At 50.5% G+C, this 27,412-nt stretch overlaps 1 protein-coding gene across 1 annotated transcript in view; it reads right to left on the bottom strand.

The window, feature by feature from the left end:
• The window catches only part of ATP1B1 (ATPase Na+/K+ transporting subunit beta 1), a 23,152-nt gene extending 8,942 nt beyond the window's left edge, over nt 1-14,210 (bottom strand). Inside the window, exons 1-2 of the mRNA XM_029934984.1 lie at nt 14,027-14,210; nt 9,526-9,654 (exon numbers count right to left, since the gene is read on the bottom strand). Coding sequence (XP_029790844.1) covers nt 9,526-9,654; nt 14,027-14,123 — 226 coding nt within the window. The 5' untranslated portion in view covers nt 14,124-14,210. The remainder of the gene's footprint in view (nt 1-9,525; nt 9,655-14,026) is intronic.
• Between the last annotated feature and the right edge of the window lie 13,202 nt (nt 14,211-27,412).

Genomic DNA, 27,412 nt, shown 5'->3' with positions numbered 1-27,412 from the left:
CCCAGGCCCCGGGAGAGCCTGTGCATGGCAGCTGGAAGTCAGAGGCACAAGCCTTCCCCTGTGTCCCGTGCCCTGCAGTCTGCTGACACCCATCTCAGGGGCTGGGTGTGTCACAGGAGTGGGAGTGCGAGCAGAAACGGACTAACATCTACACGAGGGCGTTTCCAGTCTTGGGGAGAAGGCAGGAGAAGGAACACTCTCCCCTAACCTTCAGGAAGGTGGGGGTGGGGAAGGAGCTGCCAGCTGACAGGTAAGGGACAATCGGGGACAATCGTGCCGGCTGCGGTCCCTCAGGCGAGCAGCTTAAAAGGCAAAACACCAAATGCTAACAAAATGTCACTGAGCCCGGTGAGATTGGGGGACTCTCAGGAGGAAGGGGAACCGAGAAGGTCATATTGACAGTAAACATGGTAAAGATCGAATCACAAGGGGAGTGTCCAGTGCTGTCCTGACAGCCCCTCGCTGTCCAGGCCCCTTCTGCAGTCTCTCCTCCGCTGGCCAGTCACAGGGCAAGGTGCCATCTCCAGGACTGGCTGACCTGCTCCTCGGATCTCCCAGAGGCAAAAAGACAGCAGGGACAGGAGGTGGCTTTACGCAGAGTGCTTTTCCTGCCCTCGTGCTGCCAAGTCCAAGGTCTCCAATATTCGAAGAGACCAGGTGATGCGTGTGAGACCCAAAGCCATCGGTAATCCTGACTCAATGCTCTGAGATCTTCTGAGCAAAAGGGCACTGCACGTAGGTACATCTTTCAGCAGCCCGAGACCTGTGGGCAGGACCACGCTCACGCTCACCAAGAGACAACCACATGATCCCCACTAGCAAGCACCTCTGTGGTTGAGAATCTAATTTATGCACACAGTAGATGGTTAAGACATTACTGCCCACACAGCGGCATCAGTGGCCCGGCAAAGTTGTACACACTTGGCCTCGTGTATCTCTAGATAGGGCAAAGAAATCATGAAAATCAAGTCATGGACTACTCCCAACCTGCACCCACGAGCTCGACTGCTTCAGGAAGTAGGGCTCACATCTAAGCCCCGTGGAACCTGCGTGTTACCATGTGAGCGACGTGCAGCCCGAAGACGCGTGAAAAACCGGTAACTGTGAGGCCGAGAAACCAAGGGGTAGAATAGACAGTTAGGCACAGGGTCTTACAATGTTGCCCAGCTGGATTAGACCTTGAGCCAGACACTGCCCTGTCCCTTCCATGTGGAGTGGTCCCAGAGCCTTGGGGAGAGGGAGCCCAGAAATGACAGACCAACCCCAAGAAGCTAAGCCATGCCTTACTGTCTTTTGTAGGCTAACATCTCCTCTTAAGAGTTTCTGAAGGATCTAGAAGGTGTGACTGCCATAAGCTTTAGTGACAATCCTTTTAAGATATGCAACTTTGGGTCTAAGGACTGCTTCCAGAAAAGAAGCATCCACGATGTGGGTTTCAGTCATGCAATCAGCTCCTCTCTCTAACCCCTCACCTTTGGAGCACATACAATCACGTGCAGGCACGGCCTCCTCGGTGCCCAGGGCTGCTCTCCTCCCCAACCCCCTCCAAGTCTGGGCAAGGTCTCACTCCACTCCCCCATCAGCTCTGCCTCCCCTTTTCCTCACCCAGAGCCTTCTGGCCTGAGTTGTTCTTTTCCTGGAATCTCTTGGACAGCAGGAGATTCTGTTCAGGGTGATCTTACTTAGGAGAGTTCTCTGATGAGATTTTCTCCAAACCATTAAAAAAAATTCCTCTGCTCAAAGTAATTTCTTTAAAGCAATTAGATACATACAAGAGGCAGATGAAAGCCCCTTGACCTGGTAGCGAAACCCTTTAAATCATTTACTTGACATTATCAGACTCTTGGGAAGAAGAGACAGAAAGAAACAGGATCAGACTTGGCAACTTCATTATTTTGCGTTTGGTCGCCATCCAAAGGCCACATAGATCCCACCTTGCTGACCAGCATTCTCACTAGTTGTGTTCACACAAGACTGGATACGCTCAGCTAGTCCCGCTCCACACCGCCCACTCCTTCAAGTTGTTAGTCCTAACTCTGCACGAGGATGAGCTTTGTTTCCAGTGGTAACTTCCAGAGGCCAAAGATAGCAGAACACCCAATCACTGACTTGTGGTCTCAAATTATATTCCAGGAAACAGATACAGCTTTTTGCCTGGCCAGTGTTCTGAACTTGAATTGACATTCACCATGCTAAGTTTTATATGGCTTTGCCTGATTGGGCCATTTGCCTTAAATTACATTTTGCTGTTTAAATGATAAAGCCACCAAAAAGGGCTGAGGTAATAACTTAGCTATGTGAAATTTTATTATTTGGTTTTTAAATTTTTTTAAATGTTTATTTATTTTTGAAAGAGAGAAAGAAATGGAGTGTTAGCAGAGGAGGGGCAGAGAGAAAAGGAGGCAAGAATCCGAGGCAGGCTCCAGGCTCTGAGCTGTCAGCACAGAGCCCGACGCGGGGCTCACATCCACAGCCGGTAAGATCATGACCTGAGCCGAAGTCAGCCGCTTAAATGACTGAGCCACCCAGGCGCCCCAGCATTTGGTTTTTTTAATGAGAACATTCTCTTTACGTAAGATTCGGAGCTAAAGCAACAACTACTCTTTGGCTTTGCAGTTTCTTTCCAGAATTACATTTGCCTTTCCTGGTTCCCCAGGTCTTGAGAAACAAATCAGGAAAACACTCGGTTTTTGGCGTTAGGAGGTGTTCATAGCAGGAGTGGGGGGGAACCAGCAAGTAAAAGAGAAGAGAAGAAAAACCTTCTCACTAAGAAGCGTTTTGTTTCCAAGAAGGTTTGTAACATAGCAAGTTTTAATTCCTCAAACTTGAGTCTGAAGCAGTTAACAAGATTATAATGGTCATGTTCTAGTTTAACAGTCACTCCTGTGAATCCCAGAGCACAGCTGCCCGGACCAGTCACTTAATACACCACACAGTCACCAGACCAAGTACTCTAAAGAGGCATCATTTTCCACGGAAACCTCCGGGAGGGCACCCATGATGAGTAATAAGGGCACACAGTCCATGCATACCCTTTGCTCCTGTACACTGCAAGCTGATGAGTAATTTGGAATTTTTAAAAACTGGGGGTATGATTTTATACACACTCATACATGTCTTCAGTGCATCCATACACATACATACACAGACACAATCTTTCCCCTTCAGTTTTTAGAGTTTTTTTTTAAAAACATCTGCAAGATTAGTATAGATTTACCTAACAAAATACAGGGAGGGCACAGGGGGAAAGAAGGTGTCTCCGTGCTTTCTGGAAACTAGCAGCCTTTGCCTCGCCTTCTACGTAGGCTCAGCTTTGGACTATGACCTGGCATCAGCCACAGTCACATCGACACCCTCCCAGATACCGGAGAATTTGCTCCCTTTGCAAAGTCTTTGAAAGATGAATTGCTGGATTTTCTCTGGAGCCTATCTGGATGTTCAGCAAGGCCTGGAGTGTGGAAATCCTTCCTCCTGTCTCAGCTAAATTCCTTTGGTGGAAGGCCCTTCTGCATTTTTGAAATCACCCTTTATCATCAGACTTTTACCCAGAATTCTATGCTCACCTTCAGGTGAACAGGGCGTTATTTAGTTCAGAGGACCTCAGAAGCACAACTAACTTCAACAGGGACCTATCTTTGCTATTTGTATAACTTATAACTGTGCTTGTTCCTATTAAAAGAGACCAACTTTTATAATGGGAAAATATAAACAAACAAAATATAAACAAATAGCCAAGCCCTACTATGTTACATTAATTCAGCTTTTCTGTTCAAGACCAAGCTGAAGAACAAGCATATGTAGCATATTTGGCTTGTCGGGATACAAAACATTCGCTAAGGGCACCTGGGTGGCTCAGTCAGTTAAGCATCCGGCTTCAGCTCAGGTCATGATCTCACAGTTTGTGGGTTTGAGCCCCGCATCAGGCTCTGTGCTGACAGCTAGCTCAGAGCCTGGAGGCTGCTTCAGATTCTGTATCTCCCTCTCTTTCTGACCCTCCCCTGCTCACACAGTCTCTCTCCATCTCTCAAAAATAAACAAAAAGCATAAAAAAATTAAAAAAACATTCGCTAAGTGGCCAATAACCTGAAATAGGACACCGTGTCATACATATTTGATAATGTCTATTCATGCACGTATATGAGAAAGGACACACTTTTCTGATTGGAAGCCTGTAACAGACATCCCTACGCTCCTTGTCTCCCCAGATTCTCTCAGGTCCGGTCCGTGTCAGATGGGCCCTTGGGTCGGGAGATTACTAGAATACACACACTGAGCAGCCCCGGGCATGAGCAGCCCGCCCATCCCATGTCCCTACAGCAGAATGGGGGCCATGAGGCTGGTGCTCTTTCCACATCAGAGTGTGCACGGCAGGAAAGCTCTAAGTGAAGTTTCAGAGTCAGCATTTCCCCCCATTATCCCTCAATGGAATTTGTTACCTGGTCCTATTTGTCAGAGGTCACCATGCTGCTCACTTATCTAAAATGAGCACACAGGGTAAGGCTCATTTTTCTGTGGCTCCAGGAACAATTTTTTTTTTAATGTTTTATTTATGAGAGAGAGAAAGAGAGCACGTGCACAAGCAAGCAGGGGAGGGTTAGAGAGAAAGGGAGACACAATTTGAAGACAGGCTCCAGGCTCTGAGGTAGCTGTCAGAACAGAGCCCGACACGGGGATCGAACCCACCAATTGTGAGATCATGACCTGAGCCAAAGTCGGATGCTTAACCAACTGAGCCACTCAGGCGCCCCAGGTGTTCCAGGAACATTGTTGAGTTAATCATTAGGCCTCCTGTGTACCCAAGAGCTCACTTACTAGTTTTATCTTGGCCTCTAGAAATCAAGAAATAGCAAGACGGGGAGGTGATTTGTTGAAGCCAGTGAGCACAGTGCACTCTGAAGAATGAGAATCTGGAGTTTGCCCCCCTAAACCCTTCACCAAACTACAAGTCTGGACAGTAGCTTCTGGAAATCCCAACCGCTGCCAATGCTAGCTCGTCAAGAGGCCCAAACTCTGGGGATAAGTTGGCATGATCCATGTGAGGGAGGGGAGAGAGGCGGCCAGGCCTGGGGAGCCCAATATATTTATCATGTCAGCTCCCAGATTAAAGTTCAATGGAATCTGATGGAAACAGCAATTGATCGATCAATCGATTTTTAAAACTGCTCTTTTGGCACTCTGAAATAACAATTCATCCAAAATACACGGAAGCCAAATGTTTCCAATTCTCCCTTTGAAATTGTGTCAGTTCGAGGGGTGCCTGAGTCGGTTCGAGGGGCACCTGGGTGGCTCAGTCTTTTGAGCGTCTGACTTCGGCTCAGGTCATGATCTCGCAGTTCATGGGTCTGAGCCCCACATCAGACCCTGTGCCAACAGCTTAGCGCCTGGAGCCTGCTTCGGATTCTGTGTCTCCCTCTCTCTCTGCCCCTCCCCGGCTCATGCTCTGTCTCTCTCTCACACAAAAATAAAATAAACAATTAAAAAATGTTGAAATTGCGTCAGTTTGAGAAAATAAGCAATTCTGAGACAGATGTAATGATTTCTCAAGACTCTGGCTAATTATACTGAGATCTGAGCTGTAATGCCTTATACTCTAATGGAAGACAAGACCATTCCCTCTTACAGCCAAGAGGGAATCAGAGCTGCAGGGGGGCCCGTGTGGTCTGGGCGATGCCCACCCTACTCTCCCCCACCCATCCTGGTTCCTGTAGGACGTGTTCATAGTTCTTCCAGCCCCGCGCCATCTTGCCCTCACAACAAAAAGAAAAGGCACCCCCAAGGTGCAGAGGAAGAGGGGGAGCACACACCTGCTACCAGGAAGCAAGGTGGCCTGGAATGTCCCCAGGAGTGTGACCTGCACTTCACTCCCCTGTGGCTCCCTTAGTGGGGCTTGGGAGGGGCAGGCGGGTGGAGGAGGGGACTCTTCCAGGACAGTGCAGCAAGGAGCCCGGGGTCAGATGGCGAACCGGGGCTGGGAGCATGGGCATATCCGGGCTCTGGCCCCTCTGTGTCCAACAGTGAACAGGGTGAGGAGATGCTGCCAGCCACCACTGGGGACTTCCCGAGAGGGTCTCCCAGGGAGAAAAAAGCATGGCGGGGCTGACCTGGCCGGTGGGGGTATTCTGAAGGGAAAGACTAGGCTACAGAGCAAATACAAGGTCACTTAGATTTACTTAAAAAAAAAAAAAATCTTTAAGCAGGTTTCCTAATCCCACTTCTCCCAATACTTTTCGTGGAGAGCCAGATGCTATTCACTTCGTGAAAACGTTATGTGGACAAAGCGTCCCTGCAGGATCACCCGGAGCTCCAGTCTAGAAATCCTGAGTTCAGTCCCCGGAAGGACTGCTGCTCCAGGGCAGGAACAGAAGTGGCTGCAAATAGCTCCCCCTTGTTTAAGGCCACGAAGTTGGCCACGAAAGGTCCTATTCACTTTACACACACATATCTCATTAAATCCTCACAGGGAAGGATTCCCATCTTACAGATGAGAGAACGGAAGCTCAGTGAGATTAAGTAGAGGACATGGAATGAGTAGGGGGGGATGGAGTCCAACTCCAACATCCCTGCTTTTCCTTCTCAGGTCAACTTCCCAGCGGACACTGGCACCATGGCTTACAAACTTCGAGCTGCTTCTGTATTTGGGTTAAGTGATGTCAACTGGCCACTAATCAACCATTTCTGACTCACAGACATAATCTCGTAAGGCAGCTGAAGCTCTCCCTGTGTGCCCTCCGGGCTGTGGGGGCGGCCTGGTCATTATCCCAGAGCAACAGGACTGGACTATAAGGAGGGTCACAGGCACAAATGGCCAGCACCGCTCAGGCCCAGAAACAGCACATTATCCTTTTTCTCCTTAAATGTCACTTCCATTCTGTAACTGAGTCCTTTCTCTGAGCCTTTCATGTTCAGCCTGTCAGCCTCCCCAACATTACAGACAGACAGACCCAAACGTCCAGCACAATCGCCACCACTTAATTGGGCCATGTTCACCCATGTCATTTAGACGATGTCTAGTGACAAGGTACTGCAGTGTGCTCAGGGTCAGGGTCAGGCAGGCTGGGTCTGTGCTCCTGCCTGCAACTTTGCTAATAATAGCATCAGTAAGTCTTGAAACCTGTAAGTGACGTACTGAGTCTTTCACACTCAGTAGCTTCATTTGACTTAAACATACACATTGCATGAAATATACAACCTGCATAGAAACGGAAGCTTGGAGACACTACATCGAAGCTGAAAGATGGCCGAGGCACTCTTCCACAGCATGTTCAGCCTGCAGACTGCAGGAACAGCCTGTCAGAAATACCAATTCTTGAGCTCTGCTCCAACAGATGCCAAGAGGAGGCTCCCGCTGGGGTCCCCTCGGAGCACTCACAGCAGTCCAGGGATGCGGTCCCCGGGATGTGCTTCTCGGCAGCCAGTGCTCTGCCCACCTGGCCTCCCTGCTCCAAGGCCACTATCATTTTCAAATGAGGGGAAAAAAAAAAGAAATCACGAAGACAAAGAACCCAGGCAGCAGGTCAGGGAAGGAGGGGATCAAAGGAAGCACTTTTCCTACGACTCCGGCCGAAGAACAGGAACACATATTTCCACGATGAGACACCCAGCCGTGCTCTGGAGAAGTCACGACTTGTCAGGTCAGCCTGACTGCTGAGGACACTAAATATAGGGACTAAGAACGTGTCTTTTAGGAAAGGGCCAAAGAAAGGGGAGGGAGGCGGGGAAAGAGTGGAAGAACTGAGCACATCAACCAGCTTTTCTAGGCAAGGTCATTGGCAAGTCTGCTTAAAAGGTCTGGCACTTTAGCCATTTGTTTTTGAGAGTGAAATCACTCTTTCTGCAGAGAACACGAGAGGCCGACTCTCCACAGTTTATACAGACAAGGAGCACTTTCTTAAATCTAGGAAATTAAATGCTTGACTTTGTAGTCACCTTCAGCCTTTGGTAGAAGAATTGTTATGAAGTAGCATTGTAATCAAAGAACAGCTTTTCAATAAACACTAAAAGAAAAATAAGGGGCTAACACTACATAAAACTTCTGAGAGGAGGGCACGCAATGCTCTCCTGTCACGAAAGCCAGCATATGACCTATTAAGATCCTACATCCCTCTGTGATCCTACGTCCCTCTGTGCACACCAGAATTTCTGCTTCGACCTTTCCATTCACCCACCGATTTTGGGAATCAGTTGCTGGAAACTGGATTATTAAGCAGGTTAACGTTGTTTAATATATACTTACATGTTTCAGGGTTTTTCCCCCACTTTCAAAATCCCCTAGACCTAGATTTATCTGGCAATGTCTACGGTTTTCTTACAGCAGACGCCTGTAAGAAAACGGGGGCTAGCGAACAGTAGTTGCCACCCCCGTGTCCTGAAGATCATCTTCTGAGTCCTTCACACCCCAAGAAGGAGGTGGACATGGGAAGCTCGCAACCAACGGCCACACTTGACCAAGGCTGCTCAGTGCCATGCGGATGGCCTCAAGACTGTCACCTAATACAGCTGTTACTAAACATTTGCCAGGGAAAATGGAGAGGGGACATGTCATTGCCACCCTCCAGTGGGAGCCTCAAGGACACTTATAATGCAGGAACCCGGAAATTATGCAACATTTCCTGTCTCTGAGTCCTCTCAACAATGAATCTGAGAAGAGCTGGTGAGTGTGGTTGGATTCGTGGCCGCCCCCCTGTCCAGTGTTGCTGCCAGCGTCAGGCATACGGACTGTGGGCCCCCCAGGCTGCAGTGACTGGTGTGCATGTGCACGGCTGCACACAGCGCCCAGATCACAGTAGGGCACTCGGCTGGCACGTTCTGCTTCTAAGATGACCTCTCCTTGTTAATCCAAGTTTGCAGAGCTAAAGGAGACAGTGAAACTGCAAAGCAGGTCTAGAGAGCCAAGGAGTTAAAAGACTCCTACAGAACAAGCAGGTACAAATACAGAAAAGTGAGAAGACAGCGTGTCATCGTTCAAGGTCAAGTCAAGCTAAGTCAATGGCATATAGGAGAATGGACTCTTGAAGCCATGACTCCTTCTCCCTATGAGTAAATGGCCATTTCAGGGCTTCTCATCATCCCTAAAAATAACTTAGTCTTTCAAACCAGAAGCTAAAGTGGTTTTTTTTTTTAAAGGATTTATCTGAGTCACAGTTCCCTCAAGAAAGTGAAAAATGCACCTGAGCTGAAAAACCCTGAAGTGACCCCACTAACGCTGGGCAGTGGGGGGAGGCTGTGGCCTCATTGGGCATCACACATCTGGGAGGTGGGAGTGCAGGCTTGGCAGCTGGGGGCTGGGGTGGGACCCAGGCTCTCCGCTCTCCCTGCAGAGCTGGGAAGACACGTGCAAGGCCAGAACCATGTCTGCAATGCGGGTAGGAGGCCTGGCTGCGACACCAGGCGGTCCGCGTGTTCCTGTTACACCAGGCTCGGTCTCGTACCACATTACAGACACTTTCAGAAAAACGTTCTCCTCCATGAAAAAGCAACACCCGTTTTTCCTTGGGAAGAACGGAACGTTATTCAGGTTTCCTTTACCTGGGGGGGCCACGCGGTCCTGGTACGTGGGCTGGAATTCGCTGATGGTAAGCAGCATCACTTGGATAGTTCCGATGAAGATACCAGCCAGGCAGCCATAAAATATCACGTAGAAGAGAAGGATCTTAACTGCAAGGAGTACACACAGAAACAGAAGGCTGTGATATGGTCAGTCACACACACAGAAAGAAAGGCTAACCTCGGAGATGAAGGGGCTTCCTGCCTGCCTTCCCCTCCAGCCCGTCTTCAGAGCTTCCTGTTCCGACACCGATGCAGAGTGGATCATACTCCTCCGCACAATGGAGTAAAAACAGAGATAGGCAGCCCTCCATTACTCTGTGTGTGTGTGTGTGTGTGTGTGTGTGCGCGCGCGTGTGTGTTGGGGGCAGGTAAGGGTAAGAGGAATGTTCTGCTAGAACCAAGATTATTTACAGGAAATAATTTTTCTGCCTAAATAAAAAACTGTGAAGATCACCAATAAAATCTAGGGCCGTGCGTGCGTGCTTATGCAATGCATTTCAAATATGACAATACACTCCCTTAGAGACACAGGTTTTCTTTCCTCACTTATCCCTTGACATTTCGATACTACAATCAGGCTCTGCTGCTTCTCCAAACATTCAAACGTCTGCAAGTTTTTATTGGGAAGGGGCAACAAATGTCAAGAAATTGCGTGAAGCCCTTCTGCTCTTTTCTGTCTCCCCACCTCTGACGTGTATTACGGACTAAGCACACTGTGTTTTCCTTCGGGGCACCAAACAAGGAGGGGGTAACGAAAGGAAATCCTATAGTAAAAAATGGCAAGCATATTTTTATTCCATATTCTGCCTGGACCCGGAAGCCTGACTGGCTGGACGAGCTGCATTTTCCTTTTCCCACAGCTAGCAGGGACAGCAGGACACGGCTGAGCTGGCTGCAACAGCAAAAACACAAAAAGCAAAACAGCACGAAGCCCACAGATGGGAACGAGGCTATCAGTTACTAGTTTACGAGGATTATCTCCCCGATTAGCCGCATAGTAACAGGCTGTACTAGGCATCGCCCGGCAGCCCCGTGCCAGCCAGCGACTCCCCATGAACGTGAGAATGGGAGCAAGTGAACCGGAAGGTTATGGGTCCGAAACAGGATGGAATGAAACAGCCTCCGGTTACTTCTAACAACCTCCTGATCTCAGGCGGTGAATGCTGGGGTCCTCAGTCAAGAGAACAGAACTAAAAGCATCACAGAAAAGAAGGGCAGGTGCCCGTGGCGGAGAGACGGAGGGACAGAGTGGGCACACTGTAGCAGGAGGTAGCCACATTGCCCTTGACCTGCATTTCAAAGCCCGGCTTTCCAATCAGCAAGCGCATGGTCCAGGAAAACCCATGCGAGTAAAATAAGCCAAATGTACATAAGACCAAAGTGCTTAATTGTTTTCCTTTTTTCTCCTCTATCAAAAAAAGGAAAAAGGCCAGACCACAAGCAAAAGGTAAGAAAAACGGAAAGACTGTTCCATGTCGAACCACAGCTGCCCAGCTCAATCACTGCCTCCCGGCAGGGCAAGGGTTAAGTGCTGCATTAGGTATCCAAGCAGCAGTAGGCAAATGGTAAGGCCGTGACGTCAAGAGATCTGGAAAATTTTCCAGTGAACGCTCCTAAGAGGTCCAGGAGCTGGTGTAACACGGTCAGCAAGGAGCTGTTGCAGCCGCTTCTTCTGTGGCCCCCCCACCTGGTCTTGGTGCTCTTAGCTTAACTACACTTGGCTCTTCCAACGACTGAGCATTTTTTTACTCATTCCCTGGACTCCAGACACCTAATTCTAACGACTTAAGGAGGTACAGAATCGTGGCTGCAATTGAAAATACAGAGCCCTGGAAAAATCGGTCCTCTCACAAGCACACTGATTAAGCTGACAAAGATAGAGCCTTTCCATTCTGTTCCCCAGCATACCCCGAGAGAAGGGAGGGATTCCTCCTCACTGTGCAACATCTCCCCCAGTTACAGCTGCGAGGTCACTTGGTTAGAGGAACGTGAACAGGCTGGCAGGGCCCATGTGGCGGGCTCACTAGCACACAGGTCAACAGGGCTGCCCCAAAAGAAAAGCTAGACGAATTGTACCGATTGGCCAGGGTGACCCAGAGGGTAAGTCTTAGGGGCATTTTCCCCATTAAGCAATGTGTCTTCTTCTTTAAGAAAAAAATACAAGTATCCTAGAGATTTTCCAGTTAGAAAAGAATAAGTACCCTTCAAAGGGTCACAGGCAAAAGGAAAGAATGGCATCTGGACCCAGCCCAGCGGTAAACATAATAAAAACCTTCCAATGCCCATATTAACTTAATAAAAAGGTAGAAACCGCAGGTGATTTGCATGCTGCCATTTCTCCAGCAGGTGACAGGCAAGGCTCCTGCGTCCATCTTGGTGAAAATCTACCTAGAAGCAAAGACCAGCCAAGGGCAACCTGCCCTCGTCCCAAGGGCATCCATGTTGGGCCCTTGATGGAAAGGGAGCATTTTGTCCATAGGACACAGCAAGTGCTGCCACTTTCTCTGCTACCGAGAGGGTCTGTCAGTTCTTACATCGCTAAAGAGACAAATAAACGCCAAAAACTGAATTTTTAGCCCGGCACCTACACCTTGGAAAACAGAAGCAAATACAAGGCAGGCACAGACACCAATCCAGTGTCTGCATTCATAAATCAGTGTCCGGGCACTTGCTCGATGTGGTATCAAGACACCAGTATTAATACACACGCGTGTGCATGCCCATTTTCCCTCAAACACGGGGAAGTGCTGCCCCGTTAAATGTCAGCTTAAAGAACAAGTCTGCCCATCCTGCCTTACCGTCTAAAGCAAATATTATTCTGGAGCTGGAATGAGGAAAGAAATCTATTTTATGAGAGGGGAAAACACTAGAGGGCAAATTTCACAATATGCCCGGAGTCCCCAGCAGCCCCTGACCCCATGACAAGGCTGGGATGGAACAGCCAGGGCTGGAGCCCCCACACTGGAGATAAGAGGGCCCATTCCGCAGTGCACCCCCCCTCCCTCCTTCCCCGCCTCGTTCAAGTTAAGAATTGCTAGATCGCCCTGGCAGGGAGCCGTTCACCCTACCTACACCCTGAGTTCTTCAGGTTTTCCCTTCTATGTTGAGAAAACAGTGAGCTATCTTTATGCCAGAGAAAATATGGCAATAGCCCCGCTGGAGAACACAGCCTCCTCCAAAATAAAATAAAATGAAATAAAAGATACAAGCTAAAAGCCATCACTTTAAAGACCTACATTTAACATGGCTCAGAATACCTATGGCTCAGAATACCTATGCCGCTTCCTTGTAATACCTTGGAATGCGGTTTCACCTTGACTAACCTTGAAGTGTGATGCATTATTAACCCTTTACTTTTCAATCAAGAGAGACCCATTACAGACTGCATTTTTTTTTCTTCTTTGCAAAAAACATACATCTAGCTTCTTCCGATTCAAAATGTCAGCCAAGCACTATTTCCCTGACTCATTCTCCGGTGACGGCCACAGATCCTCCCAATCAGGAACACCGCATCAGCCCCTAGCCAGCGCACCCTAAGTGGCTGCAGCAGTGGTGCAGGTGGTGGTGATGATGATATTGGGGAAGGTGGAGGCAACGATGCAGGAGGGGGGGGGGGGTCCCTTCTCTTTCTTCTGCAGTCACGACTCTTAGACATTTGCCTACAACTCTGCCCTTCAAAATGACCTTTAAAAAAATGTCACCCTTCCGGAGGAGGGAGGTGGAAAACAAGGTATCTAATTTTCAATGAGGGGAAAAAAAAAGTCCATCCAGCCAAGCAACAGGCTGCCCCAAATCTTACAAGGTGAGCTGAATCTACCTCGATGCCACTTATTTCTTACACCAGCCTTCCACGCTAATCAGCCCAAGCTACTGATTATGCATCTGAGATGAAAACATCCAGACTTCACCATGTTTCGGAGCTTCCTGGGCCACTTCTGGGCTTTCATGACTGCAGGGGAGGTCACTGGGGTAAAGTCTGGGCATAGCTAAGAAATACTGCAGTGTGGATGCGTTCTGCTCCCACCCCATGCCTTTTGAGGTGCATATTTAGACTAGAAAAGTGCTATAACACACGAGCTCGCCTGCATCCGATCCGATTACTATCGTGAGGTTCTCTCACAGCCTCAAATCTCAATTTTTAGGACTTGGGATAGAACTATAGGGAAAGCCAAAATCTAGTCTCCCAGAGCCTGACCATTCCCAAGAGGGAAGCTCGGATAGCTTGCAAATTACCCAGAAAAGACCGTGGCAATCCACAGAACCGTCTGCCCCGCACGCTCCCGCCCCCATCCTGGGGGCTCCGCATTCCGCACTGGATGACAAGCCCAGGCCCGCGCGACCGAAGCAGCGCCCGCCACCGACCCCGCTCCACCCTGGGCGGCGCGAGACCTGCGGAGAGGTCCGCAGAGCCTGCGCAGGGGTGCGCCTCCCGGGCCAGGGGAGGCACCGCAGCGGGGAGAGCTGCGGACCCCGTACTTACACCAGCTGCCGCCGGTCCTGCCCAAAAACTCCTTCTTCTCCGAGTTCCAGATGAATTTCTTCCAGCTGCCCTCCTCCTTGGCTTTTCCGCGGGCCATGGTGGCGGGTCAGCGGCTGCCGCGGCGGCTGAGGGTAGGTGAGTGCGGCGCGCGCCCAGGCGTCCTTCCCGGCTGCTGGTCGGCGCCGCCGGCTCTCCGCAGGCTGCACCCGCCGCTGCCGCTGCGGCTCTCCGAGTGCCAGACGCGCGCCGGAGGGGCAGAGGCAGGAGCCGGAGGAGGGGGAGGCGGCGGCGGGGGCGGAGGGAGGGGCCGCGCAGGCTGGGCGGCTCCGAGCCCCGCACCTATTGGTGGGCGCACTGCCTCTCACGGGCTCTCTTTGGTCCGCCACGCGCTCCTCTTGCCCTTGGGGGATCGGGGGCTCAGCGAAGCCGCTGCTGCCGCTCCCGCCGCCACTGGGGCCGCGTGCTCGGCCCCCGCCTCCTGTGACCTCTGCAGAGACGGCAGGGGGCAGGAGAAAGTCAGAGAGAAGGACAGACAAACGGACCGCGGAACGGCTTCCGCGCACCCGCCACGAGCCAAAAAATTGGCTCAGGGAGCGAGCCCTACCTTTACTATATACCGCGCCGGGGCGGCCCGGGGCCCCGCCCACTAGCGGCCCGGCCGGCCAATCGCGGGCGCCTAAGAGGCGGGGCCTAGGGCCCGAAGGGGCGGGCGCGGGGACCGCACAAAGGAGCCGCGGCTGCGAGTAGGGCGGGCTGGGGAGCAGGGGCGCGAGGGGCGGAGGGAACGAGACGAGCTCGCAGGCGGCCCTGCGCAGCCCCCTCCTCGCCCGCGAGTCCTCTTCTGCCTTAGTGAGGTGCGGGGCACCTGCGTCGCCCGGCGCCCCGCAGACGCCCGGGGACCCCGGTCCAAGCTGTTCTGATCCAGTCCCTCCCGCCCGCCTGCTCTCTGCCCCACGCTCCCGGTCTCCCTCCGCTGCTGGTCCACCCCTCGTAGGCCCTTGGAGGGGTGGAGGAAGGTCACTTGGGGACGCCTGAGAGTCGGGGACTCTCCCTGGCTCCTCCCCGTCCCTCCGCTCCTGCACCTGCCGCCCCCTGCACGCGCCTTGCCACTGCGGTTGCAGTTCCGGCCGGTCCCTCTGCCTTCCAGCCCAGCCCCAGCCCGCAAGCCCTGGCTCCCGACTGCCTGCTGCGCTCCCTGTGGGCGGCCTGAGCCGCCTCAAACAGGGCACTTGCCAGACCCAGCCGGGACGGCTGTCCATCGGCGGGTTGGAAGGGGTGAGAGGCCGACCGCTCGCCCCCAGTTTGTCTTCCCTCGGAAACCAGTCGCACTTCGCGGCGGCCTCACACCACTCTAGACCCGAGAGACAATATTTACACATGACCCAACCACTGAGGACTCTCCTCGGTGCCCAGCAGGTGGCTAGTATTCCCGCCGACATGCTTTCATGCCCCCTTGGGAGTACTGACCACTCCATTCTGCTGTAAAATCCCGGAGACACAAAGGAATTACTAAGACCCGGCACTAACGGCAGGGCGTGGAGGGCCAGTCCGCCTTCCCATCCCTTATTCCCTGTAGCTGAAAAGCCAAACTCCTTGGTTCCATCTCTCTCTTCTGAACCCCTGAGCAGCTTTACGCATCCCTCTCAAGGCGGTGACACAGCAGAAATCGGCAGGGGTGCCTCCGCAGTGTCTGCAGAGAAGCCCTGGAACCCATCCTGGGAAGGAGACTTCCCAGCCCCATATCACCCAGTAGAGGGACACTTGTCCGGGTCACCCTTCTGTCTCCAAGGTCAACCTTGCAGGTCTAAGGACAAGCTGGAACTGCTACGGAAGGAGCTCTTTCCCACGAATCCTTCTCAAGGCCCACCTATAAGACCTGCCAAAACCTGCAAATCCCTGAAATTTGGGGAAGCCGCCACCGATCCTCCCAGCCCCAAAGGGACTGCTACATGCAGGGCTCTGTCAAGGGCAACCCTGAGAACAGAGAAGAACTTGTTGAGAGAGGAAGCCACCCCCTGCTTTGCTCCTGCAGTATTTACATTGGAAAAGCCCCAAGTCTTGGGAGAACTGCAGAAAGAGGCTACACCTGCAGATATGATGCCCCTGGTCCCCGGCCCAGGAGAAGTCACCTCGTGGAGGGGTTTCCAGCAGGACAGATCACTGGGAAGGGCATGCATTTATGGAGTGCCCACTGCACGTAAGAGGGAGGAAAGCCTGTGGGCAGAATCCGCAAAAAAAAAAAAAAAAAAAAGGATGAGTGAGGGAAAAGGTAGCATGGGAAGAGACAAGGGGGTTAAGGGAGGGTGTGATGCCCTTGTGCATACTCACTCCTGCCTCTCACCCAATCCATCCTCCACCACGGGTTCTACTCCCCCCTCCCTATCTCCTCTTCTCTCTTCTCCAGTAGAAGCATTTGGTAAAACAGGATGTGAAGAAAGGCTCACAGTGACAGATTTTTAATTAGATCCCCCATTTCCTCTTTAAAAGGAGGTGCCCTACCTTAGCTTTCTAGGGCTGTGACAAATGCCAAGTAGACGGATTTCTGCATCTGGCAAGGATGAGCTTTCTCTCCTGTCCTTGACCTACTGTGTTCCTCTGGGGGAGACTCCCTCTTCAAATTTTAGCTGCCCCCATTTTGCTCATTCTTCCCCCTCTGCGTGTAGACCCCTCCTAGGTTCCAACAAGTCCTGAAGGGTGTGCCTACATGGCCAATGCAGCCTCCCATTTTCAACCAGCCTCCGTCAGGCTTCCTGCATATTTCCTAGGAACCTCCGGATTTCCACCCAAACTCGGTAGTGCAGCTAGAGAACATGACCTTAGCCCTGTGAGAGCCAGGTTCAGACTCCACCTGCCCGGCCAATCAGACCATCTAGATGTTTCACCCATCTAGCCACATCACCACCAAAGAGCCACCTGGTGACAAGCAAGACAGACCTGCATTCACACTGGCAGCTCCAGGGCTGGCTAGCTGTGTGACCTTGGGCAAGTCCCTTGTTCTCTCCAGGACTTTTCCTTCCGTTGTCAAATTGGAGTGACACGTTGTTGCAAGGATTAAATGGGAGATGTGGGAAAATGCTAAGCACAGTGCCTGATGCATAGCAAAAGCTATTAAGTAGGTAGCTTGATTATAATTAACTATTTCCATTTGACCTTGTGTAACCTTGGAGCTGTTGCTCTGACTTTGCCACCTTCCCACTCTGATATCCAGCCCCTACCAGGATGCCGAGTTCTCTCAGAAGGTCACCTTGACTATTTCTCTACCCTCCATGCCACCTTTCCCCCTTGCTTTCCAATGTGCTTCCTGCTCGGTGACCTCCTCTAACTCAAGTAATGAATAACTTGAGCACAGGATGTCCCTTTGGGCTGTGCTGGGCTGGGCTTGTGTTCCCAGGCCCCTTCTGTGAAGGGTGCTGTAGCAGCAGGCTGAAAGCGGAACCCGGTGTTGTTCCTTGGAGGGAGGGGTGCCTCTGGCAGGTGGAGTGTGTGGCTGGTCAGGGGGTGGAGGTGGGAGGTGTGGGCAGGGGAAACTGAGAAAGCTGTTCAGTGCATGCCTACGGAAGCCTGTTGTTTCTCTGCAGGAACAAGGAGGAAGGAATTCCTCAGCTCGTTTGAAAGGCTCAGGGCAAGGAGAACGCTTTTTTCATCTCTTTTTCTAGGAAAGAGCACTGGTTCTCAAGTATGTGGTTAGTTCGGCCCAAGGTTGGTGCTGGGCTTTGGGGTGGGCAGAGGGGAAGGAGAGAACAGGAAGTTAGGGACCTCTGTCCAAGTGAGGATGACAGGTTCTAACTCAGGAAACAACCAGATGCAGTTGTGGGAGAAGTAGAATGTCCCCTGGGGCTGAGGCAGGAGACCAAGGGGGAACACAGGACAGGGCAGTGGAAGCCGGCCAGTTAGAAGGGGCTTGGGGAGAGGTGACAGTGGAGGTTCACCTGCCTGCCAAAGAGAGGGTACAGGCTGCACGAGGGAGAGCTCGATCCAAAAAACAGACCCCCTCCCCAACAAGCTGTTGGCTCTGGGACCCCCAGGGTCCCAAAGTCGGCTGCTCTGCAGAAGGCCCCGAAGGCTGAGCCGCCCATGCCCACGTTGCCACACGTGCTCACGCACAGCGGGGCTCTGTTCAGCCAGCCCTGGAGTATTTTAAGTACCGAGTGGAGGGGGCCGAGGGTATGTGCTGCATGGTGACTCATCCTGGCAGCAGGAACTGTGTGCAGCGTGGAGGAAAACGGCTCAATGGCAGGCTCTGTTTGCAGTGGAGAGAGCAGCCGGAATGCGCTGCATTGCCTTGGAGGCCTGGGAGGGCTGGGGGAGAGGAACGTGCTTGGGACCGACAGGTCACAGTGGCAGGATGTGGGGGCACCCACCAGGGGTCTGGGCTGAGCGCCCTAACCATCCATCATCGAAGTCTGCGCCCTCCACAGGGTGTCATTCGGTGCTTCCCCATGGCCCCTGCCTCTTCAATAGAAAAATAAGTCATCCTCTGGAATGGCTCTGGCTTCTCTGAGAGAGCCTCAATGGGGATGTGTAGAAATATCCTCCTTTTTCCTTTAAAGTCATCATGGGGGCACCTGGGTGGCTCAGTTGGTTAAGCATCCGACTTCGGCTCAGGTCATGATCACAGTTCGTGAGTTCAGGCTCTGTGCTGACAGCTCAGAGCCTAGAGCCTGCTTCAGATTCTGTGTCTGCCTCTCGCTCTGCCCCTCCTCCGCTCATGATCTGTCTCTCAAAATATCCAAAAAAAAAAAAAAAAACCACACACACAAAAAATCAAGTCGTTCCAGCACTTTCCTGTTTCACTGGGTCTGGAATGGAATTCTTGTTCTGGGTGAGGACACAGTAGGACAATAAGGAAAAGACTTATTTTTTTTTTTTTTAAAGCAAGGCTAACTTGGTAAAATGGATTGCACCAGCCAGGAGTTGCCAGGCAGGAGAGGCAGGGACAGGTTACCTGTTTGTCACCTTGGTCACCAGGCCCTGACAAGTGGACTCCCAGAAGTTGCTTTCTGTTACACCGTATCCCTAACTTGTAAGTCAGGAAACATGCTGGGATTTCTCTCCACCACCCCCGTACGGTGTAGGGAGGTGACCAGAGTTGAGAGAAGCAGATGCATAGAGAATGATTTTTGTTTCCTTTGTTCTAGCAAGACCACAGAAGTGTTAGTTTCTGTGAGCACTGGGGACATGGGAGATGGCCGGACTGAAGGCCAGCCAGGCCACAATCTCTCATCAGCGGCAGCGCTTTCAGAACCGGCCTGTCTGCTCCTCTGTACTTCCCCGGGGCGGAGGGGGTAGTGAGAGGTCGAATTTTCCTTTTCCCTGAAAAAATGTCTGGTACCAACCAGTGCATGCTCTAAGCTTTAGAAAATAACATTTCTATCTAGAATTTTCCATCTGCTTTAAAAGTGACAAGTGGGCACTCCCCTGAGAGGCTAAGCTCCAAGGGGGGGTGGGGGGACGTCCCATGACAGCCTTCTGCTGTCAGAGAGGCATGGTTGTCTTGGCCTTGGGACAGGTGGAGAGGAGATGAGAATCTAGGGGGATTTCATGATCTCTTCCTTGCTGGACAACTTGGACTCTTCCAGAGATGAGAGGGAGGACCTATTTTACCATGTGCAGAGTTTTCAGCTTGGTTCTGCAGCCTTAGTTGAGGGCCTGGAGATAACGAGTAGTCATTGTGGATAAGCTCATTGTGCAGAGTGCCGCCGATAATGTCCGAGGTCCTCTGGTCTAAACCTTCATCTCCTAGGACAAGGTGGACCAGCCTCTAGTTGAGTATCCACACGGGCCGCATACCTGCTGCCCTGTGGCAGAACATTCTATTGTTGGGAAACCCTGAGCTGAGACAGAATTCCTTGTCACTTTGGTACAGTCCTGGCCGTCCCCTGGGGAGGGCACAGCACAAATCTGGTGCACCTGCAGTGTGCCTGCTCTACATGCATTGCAAACATCGCCGCTGCCTCCCTCATTTTTACCTTCCACAGAATAACCCCCCACCCCACCCTCTCTAGTCTTTGTATGAGACTTTTTTCTAGCACCCTCGCTGTACTGGCTCCCTTCCTCTGCACGGTTTTCCATTTGTGGATGTCCTGTTTTAGAGCAAGTGTCCTGGCCCCTCAGGAGTACCTAGTCCAGTGGAGATCATCTCTGTGTGTGATCCAGATACCATCATTTTTATCAATTACAGTCTTCCTAACACTATGGTTTTCTTGAACCCTGAAGCCAGATTTAAAAAAAAAAAAAAAAAGCTTCTGCATTTGCAAAAAAAAAAAAAAAAAAAAAAAATCCAGAGATACCTCCCTCCCCCTAAAATCTAGCTCCAGGAACATAGATGCACAAGGGGGCCACTGGTCCGTGGGCTCCGGGGTAAAATGCTTTAGACACTGGCCTTGACGGACCAGTGCTGATCTTTATTACAGTGCCCGCCCATCTCAGTGACTCTCTCTGCACTCTGCATGCCGCCTCTTCTTTCTCAGCACCCCTGGCGTTCACAGCTGTCCCCAACGCCCGGCTCTGGTCTGTGTGCAGGTCAGCTGGCTGAGGCTTCTGTGGTCCCTCATTCTCATGGTCTCACAGCTCCCATCCCATCCCGTTGCCAACGGATTTGCTTTGCCTTCCGTCTCCATCTGGGCCCAGAGTCAGGTTGGCCCTGATCCTATTTTCACAGGTCATAGGTTGTTGGGAAGCTCAGTATCAACCGTCTTGGACCAGCTTTCTCCCTCCCGCTTGGCTGGGATACAGAGAGGGTGGGAGTCGTGCCAGTTAAAAATGCCTGTCAAGCTGTCAGCTGGCAAGGGACAGACAGACATGCACTGAGACAGGTGGGCAGACAGGTAGGCAAAGAAATATGTAGAATGAAGAACTTCACACGCTCTATAAAATTTGCCAGCTTTTTGGGGCACCTGGGTGGCTCAGTCAGTTAAGCGTCTGACTTCAGCTCAGGTCATTATCTCATGGTACGTGGGTTCGATCCCCACGTCAGGCTCTGTGCTGACAGCTCAGAGCCTGGAGCCTGCTTCAGATTCTGTGTCTCCTTCTCTCTATGCCCCTCCCTGCCTCAAGCTCTGTCTCTCTCTGTCTCAAAAATAAATAAACATTAAAAAATTTTAAAATTTTTGCCAGCTTTTCTTCATCTGCGACACTATTCCTTTCTACACCATTCTGGAAATATTACATACTAACATGGCAAGTTTGTAGCCTTCAAACCACAGGTAAGAAATGGGGAAAAAAAAGAGGCTATTTTGCATTTATTTTACCTTAAGGAGGAGTTGAGAGGCAAGAAAATGCAAGAAAGAAGGAAGGAAGGTAGGAAGGAAGGAACTGAGGGAGGGAGGAGAGAAAGAAGAGAGATGGAGGGAAGGAGGGAGAGAGGGAGGAAGAGAAGGAAAGAAAGGATGAAAGGAAGGATGGAAGGAAGGAAGAGAGGGAGGGAGGGAGGAAGAAGGAGGGAAAGAAGGAAGAGAGAGAGATGGAGGGATGGAGGGAGAGAAGGAGGGAGGGAGGAAAAAATACATAAAGTGGATTATAATTTATACTCTTCTTGACACTGGGTAATGAGAGGATTTTATTAAGCAAATGAGAGGATTCCTCTAAGCAAACTGGCTATTTTCAGTGTCTGTATCCCAACTAGCTAACAACATCTTTTTTTTTTTTTTTTTTGCTTTAATAAGTGGTAATGGTCTTTCGTACCTACAATCTACATGGCCTTGCACCTAACGAGGGTGCCTGGAGGGCAGGCCCCTTTACCAAAATTTAGGACATGCATCCTGAGTACCAGGTGGTCTCCTGTGCAGTCACATGGAATGACACGACCCACCAGGGTCCTCAACTTCTTGGTTCTAAATATCATTGCTGTACCCAAGGACATACATGAGTAGAATGAGGGGGAGACCAGGGTCACTGAGCTCCAGCTTCAACAAGAGCTCTTGCTCCATGTAAACCTTCGGGCATGATGTTAGAAGCTACACTGATGCGTAATAACTGCATTTATCAAACGCTCTAAGTCCGACTCTATGCCAGGTATTTAATATGGATTACCTTTTGTTTGTTTTCTACTTTATATTACCTTTTTAACAACCTAATGAGGTAAGTCCTTGTAATGGTTGATGTTACATGTCTGATTAGGCAAAGCGATGCCCCAATGTTTGGTAAGACATGGTTCTGGATGTGTCTGGGAGGGTGTCTCTGGAAGGAATTAGCATCTGACTCTGGAGACTGAGTAAAGAGGAAAGCTCTCATCAGTGTGGGTGAGTGTCATCCTATCCCCCAGGGACAATCCATTGAATAGAACACAAGGGCAAATTCTCTTACATTCTCTGCCTGAGGTGAGACATGCGTCTTCTTCTGCCCTTGGACATTGGCCCTCCTGTTTCTTGGGCTTTCTGATTAGACCAACACCATCAGCCTCCTGATTCCCAGGCCTTGGACTAAATTATCCAACTGGCTTTCCCAGGTGGCAGGTCATGGGACTTCTTGGTGTCCATAATAGAAGAAGCGGCTTCTTCTCCCCTGTGGGGACAGCCTTCTTGGACTTCTTGGTGACAATCCCTGTAATAAAGCTCCTCCTCTCTCTCCTACCTTTATCTATCTGCCTATCTATTGAATCCTATTGGTTCTCTGTCTCTGAAGAACCTGACGAATACAGCCTTATTACTGTTATCTTCATTCATAAAATTCAAAACTACATCATATACAGATTAAAGCCCTAAGGCTGGCAAAGAAGGAAGGCCACATTCAGATCCAGGCAGCCTGGCTCCAGAACCCATGCTCAACACCACCAGACCCGCCTCTTTCGTGGGAAGATGGGTACACGTAGAAAGTGCTAGAAGAGCTCATGGCATCTAATGGGTGCAACTACGTAAAGGCTCTTTGTTTTATATGTTAAAAGCGTCCTATGATAATGTAAGTCTTCACTGGGTCACAATATAAAGGAGCCTGTCTTGGATCCATGTACTTATCCATCAATCACTCATTGATTGCCTACTGTATGAATCTTGTGTGTATCCATTGTCTTAGGACCCGAAGGAGTTACAAAAGACATAGAAGAAAGGGCCCTTTGGCAGCAATCGTAAGGCAAGATACACAGGAATGAGTGAACAACAATGCAAAGCAGTGAATGATCGTATTTCACAATGAGTACCACAAACAAGAGATACAGGGAGAATTTAGCAAGGAGAGATAGCCCTTCAGGGGGTGGGCCCTGAACAGGATTTCAATAGCCCCACGCAAAGGAGCAAAGTGGAAGGAACATTTGCTTCTTGTGACCAAACAGCTTCTTCTTGCCTGTGGGGACAGCCTGAAATCTGCCCAGGGTACTGGGAGAGCACAGGGAGCAGGATCCAACCCCTGTGGAGAGCCAGGAGGGCTTCCTGTAGGTGGAGACTGCTGGACAGAGGAGTTGGCAGAGGGGGAAAGAAAGAGGAGGGCTCAGCAGGGGGCGAGGGGATTTTGTGCAAAGGCCAAGAAAGGTGGGCTCCAGTTAGGGCAGGTTGAGGGGGCACCTTTGACTGTGATAAAGACATTTGCCTAGAGAGGCAATGCACCTGAAAGGTACAGGGTTTAATCTGCCCTTTCCAAAGGAGGAATGAGACTGAAGCAGATCACAACTCTCCAGAGGGCTGTGACGTCATCCCAAACACCCCCACATTCATACCCACCAGATGAAACCAGATCTGCCCCCAGCCTCGTCTCCACTGCTGGCTCCCTGAATGGGACAGGATGCCCAGCCCCCAAGCTGTTGTGCGTAGGTTTGCAAGTTCCTTGGGAGGCTCCCAGGTGTCATCTGAGACTGTCCCTCGTCCTGAGTAAGCATAGGACAGGGAGAGAGGGAAGAAAAAGGCAGCCACTCCGGGTGGTAGGTGCTAGACTTAATAAGCAAGAGAGCTTCTATATGATTTGTGTTGGGCAGCAAGGGTGGGTCCCCACACCTACCCGCCACATCCTAAGTCTCTCTAGAGACGTTAGCTGAGCTCAGTCACATGTACTGAGCTGGTGTCCTCAGCAACACAGCACTGTCTCAAGGCTGTGTCCTTGCAGCAGACTCTGGGAGTGGGACAGGCATGTGGAACCCACGTTGCAAGGACTGGGGAGGAGGTGAGGAGCCCTCCAGTGCTGGGGCGCTGCTCACAGGTCAGCCAGCAGTCACATCTTCTCAGTGACCTCCTCCAACACTGCAGCCAAAAGGCAGCACAAACCTAACTGTAGGGCACCTTTGCCTTAAAAAAGAGCATCCTTCTCCCCTTTGTCTCTCTCAGGGCTTCTGCATAATATTTGCTTAAGAGAAATTGGCCAAAACCATAAGAGACTCTTAAATACAGAGGACAGATTGGGCTCCTGGGTGGCTCAGTCAGTTGGGTGTCTGACTTCAGTTCAGGTCATGATCTCACCGTCTGTCAGTTCAAGCCCCGTGTCAGGCCCTGTGCTGACAGCTCAGAGCCTGGAGCCTGCTTTGAATTCTGTGTCTCCCTCTCTCTCTGACCCTCCCCCGCTAGCGCTCTGTCTGTCTCTCTCTCTCAAAAATAAAATTTTAAAAATTAAAAAATAAAAAATAGAACAGATTGGGGGTTGCTGGAGGGGGGGGGATAGGCTCAATGGGTGACAGGCATTAGGGAGAGCACTTGCTGGGATGAGCACCGGGGGTCTGTCATAGGTAAGTGATAAGTCACTGGCTTCTACTCCTGAAACAAAGACTATACCTTATGTTAACTAACTTGAATTTAAATAAATAAGTTCAAAAAGAAAACAAAGAGAGAGAATTTGGCCAAATCCAGAAAGTGGCTTCTCTTTACATACAGGGCAAGTTTTCAAATGAGGTCAGATTTAGACTGAAGAAAGCCAGACAATAGTCTCATAGAATATTTGACACCTACTGATACTCTCAGTTTTGTAGTTTTCACACACATCTGGCCATGGAAGTGCCCTTCCATGAAGGCAGTTATTCTCCCCATTGGAGCATAGGGTGACAGGAGTGGGGGGGTTCTGCCCCCACCCCTCCAGTTGGAAACTGAGCACTTTCCCCACCACACACACCCTAGTCTTCTATGTTGGTTTTGTTCTAAGGCTCCTTCAGCTCAATCGCTTAACTGCAAGTTGATTAAACATCTTTCTGGAATTTGCTGGGGGGACCTAAGTTTCATGTTATCAGGGCCTTGGAGAAATGTGTCTTCAGGTTCCAACACTATCTAGAGCCTTGAAATAACCTGTTGGCAAGATGAAAACTCTTCATCCTACTAATAATTTTCTTTGACCTGCAGGGTGGGCATGGGGGTTGGGTGAAGCCGAGTGAGTCTGGTCTTAGAAACTCTTGGGTTTGTGGGAGATCCTGGAGGCTGTTTTCTGGATGAGGAAGTGCACGACCAGCTAGGGAGACTGGCTGGTGAGCCTGTGGCTGGGCTGGCTTCAGACGGAAGCCTAGGGCCCCCAGCCCACGTTCATTTCCCATCTTATGATCCCATCCTCGGTTGACCAGAAGAAGCAGCCACACATGAAAATGGAGAATATTGTTACCTACCTTTGAGGGACCCCCCCCCCAAGAAGAAATTGCACTGATCTTCCATTAAAAAATAAAAAAAAGAAAGGAAGTGATGGTTTTATCAGTGAAACGTCACATTAGATGTAGCAGAAACCCAAAGTTAACTATGGCTTCAACAACATGGGATTTATTTCCCTCTTCCTTATGAGTCTGGAGGAAGGGGGTCCAGGACTGGGACAGTGGCTTTCTCCCATATGTCCTCAGGGAGCCAGGCCCTGTCCCACTCACCATTTTCCCATCCTTCCCGTGTGGCCCTTGCTGTCATGGCCCAAGGCAATGCCTAGGACATCAGTCATCCTGGCCAGGCTGGAAGAGAAATAAAAAAAAAAAAAGGAAAGGCACAAATGCCAACTGCCTTTTATGGAAACATCCATCCTAGAAACCCTCTGCCCTCATCTTATTGGTCAGAACTTGGCCTGAAGGCAACACATTTATGAGGCTGAGAAATCTACCCCTTATCTTGGACACCATGTGCCCAACTAAAAGTGAGAGGGTCTATCTCTCTCTGCCATAACGATACAGGGAAATTTGATACATGATTCGTTCTTTTGAGGTCCTATTGTCCAGGCCTTTTTCAAAATACAAATGCTTGAGAGGGGTCCCCTTATCTAACATTTGATTGGTCAAGGAAAGCATCAGAGTTCTTTTTTTTTGTCGTAAGAAAGACAAGTCATTGTGAAAGAAAGTCATCAGAAAAGTCCAGCCCACTGGGGTCAGAGACATTGGCTCTGGAAGGAGCAGGGGAGCTGAGCTGGAAAAGGTCTCGAAAAGAGTATGCAGAAAACAGATGCATCTGGTGCCATGGTCACAGTGTGTGGCCCTGCCCTGCTGGCAGGGCTGGCTCTGCTGCCCCTCTACCCACCACCTCGCTCTACTTCCGGTGGCAACAGTAGACTCAATCTCGGCCAGCCTCTCTTGTGGGATTTAGCCAGCTGTTGCTTTATCTTAGTAGGGACTGTGGTGGCAGAGGGTGTGATTTTACCCAGGCCCGCACGCCAACTGCCTGGCCAGTTTTAACTGATCTTAGAGCAGCTCACATTTAGCTGTAAGGAAGAGCTACTTTTTGCAAATCTGTCATTCTTCGGTTTCATCAGAGTTCCAGAAGTACAGGACCTTAGAGTTTGGAAGTGTGATTGGGGTTGGCCAACACTGGATGACATACTGAGTCCTCTGGGTAGATTCTGGAAGGTCCTCAGACTCTCCAAGCTCCCTTTCTGGCCACAGGGTCTTGATATGTACTATTCCCTCTGTGTCTGGAACGTTCGTCTCTCCCTTCTTGGCCGGATGACCTACTGAGCCTCTAGAAGAAGACTTTCCTGATGTCTGCGACTAGGGAAGTGTCTCAGCCACAGATTCTCACAGCCCTGTGTGTCTCCTTCATGTCTTTGTTCATGTGTCTCTTCTTCATGCCTTTTCGTAGCTCTACATTGATTCGTGAGATTATTTATTTAGACCTTAATTTCATGAGAACAGTAAAGTGAGGCATAAATTAAATTAAATGAAATTTACACTCAGTAAATTTATCGGAGTTATGAGGCCCGCCCCCACCAGCACATTTGTCTTTAACCTTGCTGAACTACACAGAAGTTCACAGTATGTTGACCCTGAACCCTCTGCATCCGATTCATCGGGTTAGGTCCTTTTAAGTGCAATGTTTTGGGATTTATCCCAGCCCTACTCAATCAATTTCTGGGTAGGGCCTAAGAAGGTCCACGTGAACAAGCTTCCCAGCTAATTGCCAAGCACCAAAAGGTTTGGGAAGCCCCTCTGGGGAAATATCACAGTGTGAGTGTTAGAAAGACCCCCAGGCACATAGGAATGCACCTCTGGGGTAAGACTCTTGTATTCAAGAACTATCTCAG

Source organism: Suricata suricatta, chromosome 3 (assembly GCF_006229205.1).
Source record: "Suricata suricatta isolate VVHF042 chromosome 3, meerkat_22Aug2017_6uvM2_HiC, whole genome shotgun sequence".
Classification (NCBI taxonomy): domain Eukaryota; kingdom Metazoa; phylum Chordata; class Mammalia; order Carnivora; family Herpestidae; genus Suricata; species Suricata suricatta.
The sequence above is the reverse complement of the archived record's forward strand: the minus strand, read 5'-3'. Positions and strand labels throughout refer to the sequence as shown.